The sequence below is a fragment of the Neoarius graeffei genome, chromosome 11 (genome assembly GCF_027579695.1).
Source record: "Neoarius graeffei isolate fNeoGra1 chromosome 11, fNeoGra1.pri, whole genome shotgun sequence".
Taxonomy (NCBI): domain Eukaryota; kingdom Metazoa; phylum Chordata; class Actinopteri; order Siluriformes; family Ariidae; genus Neoarius; species Neoarius graeffei.
In genome coordinates this window covers 9850591-9863293 of record NC_083579.1, presented here as the reverse complement: position 1 = coordinate 9863293, position 12703 = coordinate 9850591, and the positions used below count along the sequence as shown (strand labels likewise).

Here is a 12703-nt window from a genome sequence, read left to right as displayed (position 1 = left end):
TCACTTGCTGTTAGCCAATTCACTTTCTCGTACCAGGAGAGCTGAAAGGAACGAGTATTATTCCCTACCTTTTTCACCAAGTCAATTTGAGGCGTTGGTCTACCCTGCTCTTTAATTTTAATTTTTTCCTCGAAAGGAAGACTGGCAAATGGCTTCGCCAAAATTAAATCAGCAATGCTTGGCATCCGTGCGCAGCTTTCTTGCTAGCTGACTAGCCCCCTCAAGTTCAAGTTCAGTCACTCAAATAAACGAAATTTCTGGAACTAAGATAGGAAACTTGACAACACTATATTTACACTTTATTTACAATGAAAATATATACAAACTAAAAAAGCTGGTAGAAACCGTATGTAATGAATGAAATCGAAATGTAAGCTGATCTCTTACAATACACCACAGCACTTGCGAATCCGCATGGGACTGAACTGATGTTGCCAGATACTGCTGACGTTATCCAGCCCAAAATATGTTCAAAACCCGCCAAAATGCACTTAAAACCGCCCAATCTGGCAACACTGTCCGCTGCCTGTCTATAGTTGAAACGAGCTGTCAATCAAAGAAAATATCCGGCTGCTTTCACCAATCACCAGTCTCCTCGCAGAAACTGCCATGCCCCTCCCATGTGAGGCTGGGAGTCCGTGGGCGGGCGTTTTCGCAGTATTTGTCCAATAACCGTCTTGCATTTTGAGATTGAAAAGCGCATAGCTCCCAAATGCCATTGAAGTGCACTGAGGCTGGGAGTCCGTGAGACTCCATGGGCGGGCGTTTTCGCAGTATTTGTCCAATCATCGTCTTACATTTTGAGATTGACAAGCACATAGCTCCCAATCCACTGAGGCTGGGCTGCATCGCGCTGTCACGAGGGGGAAAAACTCACGCACACATTAGGCGAACTGGGGAAAGTTATAACGGAATGATTTCGCACTGTAGTTGGGTTGAGCACATATATTTCTATGATTCTGGATCTGAAATAGCAATGTTATAAGGTCGGCTATAACATAAGCCTAGCGCAATTCATCCTACACGATGTTCGTCATTTTTAGAGGAGGCTGAGCCTCCGTTGTTGTCTTAGAGCAATCGCCCATGGTGCAGACATAGCGGAGGTCTTTCACAGCACCACCTAGCCGCCTGGCATGCACATCCAATTGAATTCCACACATTTATGCGTCACCGTATAGACGCACATTTCCTCCTTGAAAACGGTCGTGTAGACGCGGAAAAAAGTGAGAACGAAAACGGACTTTTGCGTTTTTGTTTCAGACCGTCCCCATGTAAAGTGGGCCAGAGAGAAATACAAGCCACACAAGATTGAAAGAGACAGACAAGAGAAAGAGACAAGAGAGAGACACACGAGTGAGAGAGAGAGAAAAAGAAATACAACATGTGAGAGAAATACGAGAGACAGACATGAGTGAGAGAAATAGAGAGGAAAAACACACGAGAGAGAGAAATATAAGAGACGCAAGTGAGAGAGACAAGTGAGAGAAACACACGAGAGACAGAGAGAAATACAAGCCACACAAGACTGAAAGAGACAGACAAGAGAAAGAGACACATGAGAGAGAGAAAAATACGAGAGACACACTAGAAAGAGAAATACGAGAGATATGAGAGAGAGACAGGCACAAGAGTGAGAGAGACATATGAGAGAGAGAGCAATACGAGACACACAAGTGAGAGAGAGACACACGAGGGTAAGCGAGAGACACACACGAGAGGGGAGAGACATACATACATGCATGCACCCCAGGAAGACCTACCAGACCAAAGGAAGTCTCAGAGTCTGATTCATATCTGATACAACAATCCATCTCATCTCATCTCATTATCTCCGGCCGCTTTATCCTGCATGCATGTATGTATGTCTCTCCCCTCTCGTGTGTGTCTCTCGCTTACCCTCGTGTGTCTCTCTCTCACTCGTGTGTCTCGTATTGCTCTCTCTCTCATATGTGTCTCGTATTGCGCTCTCTCTCATATGTGTCTCGTATTGCTCTCTCTCTCATATGTGTCTCGTATTGCTCTCTCTCTCATATGTGTCTCGTATTGCTCTCTCTCTCTCATGTGTCTCGTATTGCTCTCTCTCTCTCATGTGTCTCGTATTGCTCTCTCTCTCTCATGTGTCTCGTATTGCTCTCTCTCTCTCATGTGTCTCGTATTGCTCTCTCTCTCTCATGTGTCTCGTATTGCTCTCTCTCTCTCATGTGTCTCGTATTGCTCTCTCTCTCTCATGTGTCTCGTATTGCTCTCTCTCTCTCATGTGTCTCGTATTGCTCTCTCTCTCTCATGTGTCTCGTATTGCTCTCTCTCTCTCATGTGTCTCGTATTGCTCTCTCTCTCTCATGTGTCTCGTATTGCTCTCTCTCTCTCATGTGTCTCGTATTGCTCTCTCTCTCTCATGTGTCTCGTATTGCTCTCTCTCTCTCATGTGTCTCGTATTGCTCTCTCTCTCTCATGTGTCTCGTATTGCTCTCTCTCTCATATGTGTCTCGTATTGCTCTCTCTCTCATATGTGTCTCGTATTGCTCTCTCTCTCATATGTGTCTCGTATTGCTCTCTCTCTCATATGTGTCTCGTATTGCTCTCTCTCTCATATGTGTCTCGTATTGCTCTCTCTCTCATATGTGTCTCGTATTGCTCTCTCTCTCATATGTGTCTCGTATTGCTCTCTCTCTCATATGTGTCTCGTATTGCTCTCTCTCTCATATGTGTCTCGTATTGCTCTCTCTCTCATATGTGTCTCATATTGCTCTCTCTCTCATATGTGTCTCGTATTGCTCTCTCTCTCATATGTGTCTCGTATTGCTCTCTCACATACATACATACATACAGGCATGTAGTACCTGCTACCCCCACGATAAATCATTAGTCACCTCTGTGTGTGTTTGCTAATGAAGCTTTTCAGTCTTTAGGAAGAGTTACAGTTGTCATTCTAATCCACACGAACACTTGTCCATCTGTGTGTTATACAGTAGATTACACAAATTATATTTACAACTTCCTGCTCAATCCTCTTCTGCAAAGTCTTCAGGACCGAGCGTTCATGCATTCTGGTCTCTCAACAACACGGCAAGCTGCACTGTGTGTCTTACTGACGTTACAAGACAGAGAAGGTGAACAGGCTGGTGGGGGAATGACTGGTTAGATCACAAGTTACAACAGGTACTTCCCCATAAACATTAAAAGCGCTCATAAACAGATAAAAAGTAAGAGGCTTTGGGTTTTTTTTTTTTTAAACTACACTCACGATACATGAGGAATTAAACACTTCAGTATGTGCCATTACTGACAAATAATACTTGAGCAGAGCCTAATCTAGGAATTTGAAAATAGGGGACAGATCCCTCACTAGTTGTAGAAACAGGGGACAGAAAATCTTAACATGGGTAAAAATATCCCTCATTTGTTCCAGTTAGTGGGGACAGAAAAATAAGTAATACATTGGTAGATATTTTCAAGAGTACATCTATAAACAGAACAGTTTTATTAATAAAACTAAATACATGTAACAAACATTCATATCAGATGTTAAAGGGGTACCAAATATAATATATACAGTTGCTGATGTGACAAAGTAACGTATTCTTAAGTATTCTATCAAATTTATATACTAGAAAACAACGAAATAGCTTGGTAATTGTAAACATAATAGTCAGTACGCTAAACGGCACAAGAGTCACCATTTTTAAAAGACCGTGACGTCAGCCCTACCCACTGCACTAGGAGAGAAGCGTGTAATCATGGCGTCGGGCGCATCAAGTGAAAGCGACAGCTCTGTCGAATCATACGAAGAGATCCCGCAAGACACACTGCAAGCAGGCTATGGCTTAGAAGGGTACCAGTTTGAACCTAGGAGAGGTACCAGTACTCTCGACTCCGGTGATGACGAAAGAAGAGAAGAAAGCTCGAACTCGCTTGGTGTTTTTCAGCGGAAACGAGTGAAAAGACACGTCTGGAGGATCGTTATGCTTTCCATCGGTCCTGTTATTACACCCGAAAGCAACACACTGTGGCACTGTGTAGCCGATCACTTACAATTCATCCTACTTTCCGATTCACACGTGCTATTCCCAACCTCAATGAGCCAACACAACTGGGCACGTACATACGTCATGAGTGTTACGCAGAGAAAATGAACGTGCATTCTGATTGGATAAAATTAATATCATGGTGGGCTGTTCAAACTGCGGAAATAGTTTGCTCGAGCTACTTTCAAAACACTATAACTTTCCAACCTTAGAACAAAAAACTTTTGTAAGTCTTGAATAAGGTTCGTTAATGTGTGTTTTATTGTTATATTTACTCTATATATTGCCCTCTGTTCCCCTTTAATCTATATAATATCATAATTATGGCACTATACATATCCTTTAATACAGTGATATGAAAACCATATCAGCAAACACTTATCCACAGTTTATAGTATTGCACAAACATTATGATCAGATCTGAACTTTAAAAATGTAAAGATTTTAGATCAAAAACTGTATGAAGAATTATATACTGCAAAACCTTACAAATATGACTAGTTTTCTGTTATATGACTAGGTTACTGTTTTACTATAAATCATGTGACTAGCCTATTTTTACCAATTTGACCACCAGTAGTATAATGTTGCATTTCAAATATGACTAGGTTAATATTGCATATCGGGCCCTACGTTCACACTGCAGGCTGAAGTGACTCAAATCCGATCTTTTCGCCCATATGTGACCTGTATCCGATCTTTTATTGACAATATGAACGACACGGATCCGATTTTTTCAAATCTGACCCAGGCCGTTTGGATATGTGGTCCTAATTCCGATTCCTATCCGCTCTTTTCATATGCGACTTCAGTCTGAACCGCCAGGTCGCATTCATCCGACTTACACGTCATCAACAAGCCACAAACGTCACTATTCTGCGCTGAAGTAGGCGGCGGGTCTCTCAAAAAAAGTTACAACAACATGGCGCATAATCACGGGCGCAGATAGAGGGTGGGACAGGTGGGATTCGTCCCACCCAGATTTAAATTCACCTCGTTCAGTCCCCCCCACTTATAGGGAGGAAAAAACGTCTATGCTGTCTTTCTTTGCATAAGGCAAACCTCACGGAAAAATCAAAAGACTAATTACCATTCGGTTTATTGAGGTGCACAGCAGTGTATACATAGTTGCAACAACTCACATAAAACAAAACAAAGACTGATATTCGGTTGGTTGAGCTGCGCAGACTGCACAGATTGCGAGCTCGAGCTTGGTTGCTATGGTAACTCACAACAAGTTTGACAGGCATATCGGGGTTGGGGTTGGTTTGCTGGCAGCTTTGTCCCCCCCAGTTTTTTGTCCCCCCCAGTTCAAAAAACGTATCTGTGCCCCTGCACATGACATCAATGCGAGGGACGCTTCGGGCTGTGAAGGTTCTGAATCTTCTCAATGGAAGGACGCAGAGGTTAGGGAGCTGATTTCCATTTGGGGGGATGCAGCTATTCAGCTATTGGATGGGTCATACCGCAACCGGGCGGTTTTACTTCCGTAAACACTGGCCATGCTCACTGCGTGTGACGTCGTCGTATCCTGCAATGCGCATGCGGAACACTTTTAGGTCGCTTTTTGTTCATACTGAGGATCACATACAAGTCGCATATACTGTATTTGTTAATGTGAACGACCTCACAAAAAAATCGGATTTCACAAAAAAATCGGAATTGAGCATTAAGCCTTGCAGTGTGAACGTAGCGAAATAATACTTGTATCGGGTTGTGTAATGTCGGCTGGATTAGTATCTGTCACTTCTGTGTCTTCATTTTGTTTCCTTTTTTCGTCCAAAGGTCTTTCAACGTGACCACGCGTTTTGACATCGTTATGTTTGGATGAGACAGAACGATATGCCATGTGCTTTTGGGTATTTTTAAAACACTTCACACGATTGGTTGAGATACACTGTCTTCCGGTTCAGTGACCGATGATATAATAGTTCACAAAACTGTTTTACCCGCTAAATAAACCATTTGGAATACTTCGGTCCTTTCCGATTGGTGTGTAAACAACGCTATATTTACCGCAGTGCTTGCTAGCTGGTGCTGACAAATTGATACACACAAGATTCAGTAAAACGCGACTACACGCTCTCTACTTATAAATGCGCGACAAAATTAATAGATACGCGATATCTCTCTCGTGCCCAAAAAGTGGATGTGCGACAGACAGATAAAAAAAATGCGCATTATTGCGTATTACGCGCCCTAGATTAGGCTCTGTTCAGGGTGACATCAGAAACGCCATTTTGTGTTGACCAACATCACATCACACCACCCTGTCGTTGATTATTTTCCAATATCAAGCCCCCAAGTGTTTTATTCTTTCCATCTGTTCCAGTTTGCATGTTTTACTAATTCATCTGTGTAACAAAACGATCATAGGATGGAATTTTAGTCCACGTCATGCAAACATGGTAGCCTCTACAAACTAATTAGCTCGGGGGCGTCGTGGCTCAGGTGGATAAGGCGCCATACCATAAATCCGGGGACCCGGGTTCGATTCCGACCCGAGGTCATTTCCCGATTCCTCCCCGTCTCTCTCTCCCACTCATTTCCTGTCCTGTCTCTACACTGTCCTATCCAATAAAGGTGAAAAAAGCCCCAAAAAATATCTTTAAAAAAAAACAAAACACCCTAATTAGCTCACCGTTCCCTCGATTTCAGAGTAAAGTCCACTCCAGAAACCGAAGTTGCTCTTGTCCAGCTGGTAGAGGCGTGACTTCTCAAACGTCTCAGCATCCATAATCTTCCCTAGCTCAGCGGGCACATGCGTGGCAGAGCTGTAGATCCTCCTCTGAGACGGCAAAACACAAGTGTGAGTTGTACAAGCCGAAAAGAGTACTGCAGGATCACGAAACTCTGCATTATTAGATCTGAAATGCAGCTGTGGTGTTTTGCAATAAGTACTGGCCAGCAAATCAAATGGCATTGACCAGATACTCTCATAGATCTGATACATTAGTGGTATGATGTACAAATGGACTGGTATCATATTTCACATTCTGAAACTTTGAGTTTAAATGAAACTAGAATTATTGCTCTGTGGTTGGATGCCTCCATGAAACAGTTCAGTTTCGAATTACCTCAAGGCATCCTAATATATCATGTTCATAAGAACGTGAGGTCACTGAACTTTGACCACCAAATTCTATTCAGTTCGAGTCCAATTAAACATTTGTACTAAGTTTGAAGAAATTCCCAAGGTGTTCTTAAGACATCATGAGATGGGAGGTACTCACAGTGACCTTGAGCCTTGGCCAACAAAATCTAATCAGTTCATCTTTGAGTCCGATTGAATCTTTGTACCAAATTTGAAAAAAAAAATCTCAAGAACGTCTTGGGAATTATCATGTTCAGGAGAGTGGGAGGTGCATGAAGTCACAGTGACCTTCAGCTTTGTCCATCAGTTCATCTTTGAGTCCAACTGAACATTTATACCAAATTTGAAGAAATTCCCTCAAGTTGTTCTTTACATATTACATTTAAAAGAATGGGCCATACATGAGGTCATAGGGACCTTCACCTTTGGCCACCAAAATCTAATCAGTTCAATCTTTGAATCCAACTAAACATTTGTACCAAATTTGAAGAAATTCCCATGAGGTTCTTGAGATATCACGTTCACAAGAATGGGACGTACATGAGGTCACTATGACCTTGGCTTTTGACCTTTGTCCACCAAAATCTAAATCAATTCAATCTTTGAATCCAACTGAACCTTTGTACCAAATTTGAAGAAATTCCCATGACGTTCTTGAGATATCACGTTCACAAGAATGTGACGTACATGAGGTCACAGTGACCTTGACTTTTGTCCACCAAAATCTAATCAGCTCATCATTGGGTCCAACTGAACATTTGTACCAAATTTGAAGAAATTCCCTCAAGGTGTTCTTGAGATATCACGTTCATGAGAAAGTGAGGTATATGAGGTCACAATGACCTTGAGCTTCGTCGACCAAAATTGAAATCAGTTCATCTTTGAATCCAACTGAACATTTGTACCAAATCTGAAGAAATTCCCAAGGTATTCTTGAGATATCATGTTTACGAGAATGAGAGGTACATGAGGTCACCATGACTTTGACCTTTGACCACCAAAATCTAATCTTTGGGTCCAACTGAACATTTGTACCAAACGCTGAAGAAATTCCCACGTTGTTTTTGAGATATTATGTTTACAAGAATGGGCCATACATGAGGTCACAGTGACCCTTACCTTTGACATCTGTCCACCAAAATCTAATCAGCTCATTGCTGAGTCCAACTGAACGCTTGTATCAAATTTGAAGAAATTCCCTCAAGGCATTCTTGACATATCGTGGTCATGAGAATGGGAGGTACATGAAATCACAGTGACCTTCAGCTTTGTTGACCAAAATCAAATCAGTTCATCGTTGGGTCCAATTGAACCTTTGTACCAAATCTGAAGAAATTCCCAAGATGTTCTTGAGATATCATGTTCACAAGAATGAGAGGTACATGAGGTCACAGTGACCTTGACATTTGTCCACCAAAATCTAATCCGGTATCTTTGGGTCCAAGTGAACATTTGTACCAAATTTGAAGAAATTCCCTCAAGGTGTTTTTGAGATATCACATTCACGAGAAAGTGAGGTACATGAGGTCACAATGACCTTGAGCTTCACTGACCGAAACCTAATCAGTTCATTGTTGGGTCCAACTGAACATTTGTACCAAATTTGAAGAAATTCCCAAGATATTCTTGAGATATCATGTTCATGAGAATGAGAGGTACATGAGGTCACAGTGACTTTGACCTCTGACCACCAAAACCTAATCATTGGGTCCAACTGAACATTTGTACCAAATTTGAAGAAATTCCCTGAAGGTGTTCTTGAGATCTCGTGTTCACAAGAACCAGTTATACGTACATACATACAGATGGACAACCCGAAAGCATAACACCTCCAGCCACAGCCGTTTCATGGATGTTCCACAACATTAAAGGTAACTATAAAAGAATAAAATGTATGACGAGGCATCCTGTAATACATTTTTAAAAATTCTGAGAAAGTGCTATGACACAAGGGGAATAACATGGCTGGACGTGCTATTTGAGGAAAACAATCAACCTCAGAGTGGAAAATCATAGATATTTCCACTCATTATATCTGGAAGAGGTTTAGCATGGACTCCAGGACACTGTGCAACTTCTACCGGTGCATCATTCAGAGTATCCTGGCTGGGGCTATCATGGCCCGGTATGGGAGCAGCTCTGAGTAGGACCACAAGGCCATCCGGAGAGCGGGCAGAGCTGTAGAGCACATCACCGGGTCCAAACTGCCAACCATACAGGACTTCTACGCTCAGAGGAGTGGCAGGAATGGACTCCATCCAACAGGAGCTACAGGAGCATCCGGTCCAGAACCAGCAGCCTCAGAGACAGTTTTTATCCTCAAGCCATCAGGATACAAAACTCTGACATTATTTCAGGTTCCAGTTGGACATCACATGCTTTTTCCACTTTACACCTTATTATTCAACTTACCTACATGTTAGATTTCATTCGTTCTTTGTAATATTCTTATTGTGACACTCACTGGCCACACCTGCTGTTTGATGCAGTGATCTAACCAACCGCATAAATTCATGCAGATACAAATCAAAAGCTTCAGGTAATTAATGTTCACTTTATTCAAACATCAGAACGAGAAAAATTGTGATAAAGTGTGACTTTCTTTCACTGTAGCATGGGTGTTGGTTTGAGCCAGATGAACTGGTTTGAGTATTTCAGAAACTGCTGATCCCCTGGGGTTTGCTTTTGCACAAAACAGTCTCCAGAGTTTACACAGAATGGTGCGAAAAAAAAAAAAAAAACCTCATCGAGTGAGTGAGCGACAGTTCTGTGGGTGGAAACAAACGCCTTGTTGATAAGAGAGGTCAACGGCCGGATTGGTTCGAGCTTTTTTTCCAGGAAGGATATAGTAACTCACAGCAACTCTTTACAACCATGGTGAGCAGAAAAGCTTCTCAGTATGCAACAGCAGAACACCACACTGGGTTCCACTCCTACAGCCAAGAACAGGGATCTTAGAATCAAGAATGAGTTCCTATTAAAGTGGCCGGTGAGTGTACATGTATAGGGATTTCGTTGTACATGATCTTGATGTGCATTTGACGAATAAAACCTTTGAATCTTTAAAATAATGAATTGTTGTAATACTGTATTACAACCCTGATTCCAAAAAAGTTGGGACAAAGAACAAATTGTAAATAAAAACGGAATGCAATAATTTACAAATCTCAAAAACTGATATTGTATTCACAATAGAACATAGACAACGTATCAAATGTCGAAAGTGAGACATTTTGAAATTTCATGCCAAATATTGGCTTGTTTGAAATTTCATGACAGCAACACATCTCAAAAAAGTTGGGACGGGGCAATAAGAGGCTGGAAAAGTTTAAGGTACAAAAAAGGAACAGCTGGAGGACCAAATTGCAACTCATTAGGTCAATTGGCAATAGGTCATTAACATGACTGGGTATAAAAAGAGCATCTTGGAGTGGCAGCGGCTCTCAGAAGTAAAGATGGGAAGAGGATCACCAATCCCCCTAATTCTGCGCCGACAAATAGTGGAGCAATATCAGAAAGGAGTTCGACAGTGTAAAATTGCAAAGAGTTTGAACATATCATCATCTACAGTGCATAATATCATCAAAAGATTCAGAGAATCTGGAAGAATCTCTGTGCGTAAGGGTCAAGGCCGGAAAACCATACTGGGTGCCCGTGATCTTCGGGCCCTTAGACGGCACTGCATCACATACAGGCATGATTCTGTATTGGAAATCACAAAATGGGCTCAGGAATATTTCCAGAGAACATTATCTGTGAACACAATTCACCGTGCCATCCGCCGTTGCCAGCTAAAACTCTATAGTTCAAAGAAGAAGCCGTATCTAAACATGATCCAGAAGCGCAGACGTCTTCTCTGGGCCAAGGCTCATTTAAAATGGACTGTGGCAAAGTGGAAAACTGTTCTGTGGTCAGACGAATCAAAATTTGAAGAAGTTCTTTATGGAAATCAGGGACGCCGTGTCATTCGGACTAAAGAGGAGAAGGACGACCCAAGTTGTTATCAGCGCTCAGTTCAGAAGCCTGCATCTCTGATGGTACGGGGTTGCATTAGTGCGTGTGGCATGGGCAGCTTGCACATCTGGAAAGACACCATCAATGCTGAAAGGTATATCCAGGTTCTAGAGCAACATGTGCTCCCATCCAGACGACGTCTCTTTCAGGGAAGACCTTGCATTTTCCAACATGACAATGCCAAACCACATACTGCATCAATTACAGCATCATGGCTGCGTAGAAGAAGGGTCCGGGTACTGAACTGGCCAGCCTGCAGTCCAGATCTTTCACCCATAGAAAACATTTGGCGCATCATAAAACGGAAGATACGACAAAAAAGACCTAAGACAGTAGAATCCTACATTAGACAAGAATGGGTTAACATTCCTATCCCTAAACTTGAGCAACTTGTCTCCTCAGTCCCCAGACGTTTACAGACTGTTGTAAAGAGAAAAGCGGATGTCTCACAGTGGTAAACATGGCCTTGTCCCAACTTTGAGATGTGTTATGTCATCTATGTTCTATTCTGAATAAAATATGGAATTTTGAAACTTCCACATCATTGCATTCTGTTTTTATTTACAATTTGTACTTTGTCCCAACTTTTTTGGAATCGGGGTTGTATTATGCTTAAATAAACATCACACAAGTTAAAGTAATTCACAAGATCTTTAGAAATACAAGTCATTGATTTATCAACATGATTTCAAAAGTGCATGCATTCAGTTCAGTGATTTAATAAGAACACACAACTTCACCTGTCTGTGAGAGAGGTAGGCCTCCCAAAGATAAACCGTCCATGAAAACACCAAGACGGCGTAAAATATTTTATCCTCAGGCGGCAGCTCGAAGATTTCCTTCAACATTTTTTTTCACCGTTTATTATGTTTTGTATCAGTTACACAAGCCGGACAGTGATGTAGAGTTCCCGCGGCTAGTCAATGAATCAGTAACTAGCTTTCTAGCTAATGAAGCTCTAACCTGTAAGAGCTAACTGCACGGCTCACTCAGCAGCACTGACTCTCAAAACCACTTACAAGTGGAAACTGTTATGAAAAATGTAATTAGAGTGATTTTTCAAAAAGGTCCTGCAATTCACGAAGGCTGTCAAGTCATATGGTCTTGTTGCTATTTCCTTTTCCATTCATGAAATGCAGTGAGCAACTGAAAAATGTGTTCGGGTGGAAACAGGAAAACGTGTTAGTGGTTCCTCCTCCTATTTTGTCGATTTGATGGACATGTTCACATCATAGCCCAGGGGTTCCCAAACTTTCCCATGCCAAGGCCCCCCAAACAGCATTAGCTTCTGGCCGGGGACCCCCTTTGCAAACCCACAGACAATGCTACAAAATATGTAAAGAAACATCAACTTTTAGAATGTTTTCTCTTACTTTTATTCAATATAGTCCAGGGGTTTTCAAAGTGTGGGAGAGTCAGCCCCCCCTTAGAGAGCAAATAAACAACAGCGCCCCCCCCCCCCCCCTACAATTTTTGTTGTTCGTATTTAAAAAATGGTTGTTGTACACATTTTTATTTTTTTCTTTGACACATTTTAAACATCTGTGCTTTTTTAAAACCTCTTTTTTTA

At 41.8% G+C, this 12703-nt stretch overlaps 1 protein-coding gene across 1 annotated transcript in view; it reads right to left on the bottom strand.

The window, feature by feature from the left end:
- The window catches only part of zmpste24 (zinc metallopeptidase, STE24 homolog), a 51831-nt gene extending 39550 nt beyond the window's left edge, over nucleotides 1-12281 (bottom strand). The window contains exons 1-2 of the mRNA XM_060933385.1: nucleotides 11874-12281; nucleotides 6667-6813 (exon numbers count right to left, since the gene is read on the bottom strand). Coding sequence (XP_060789368.1) covers nucleotides 6667-6813; nucleotides 11874-11981 — 255 coding nt within the window. The 5' untranslated portion in view covers nucleotides 11982-12281. The remainder of the gene's footprint in view (nucleotides 1-6666; nucleotides 6814-11873) is intronic.
- Nucleotides 12282-12703: the final 422 nt, after the last annotated feature.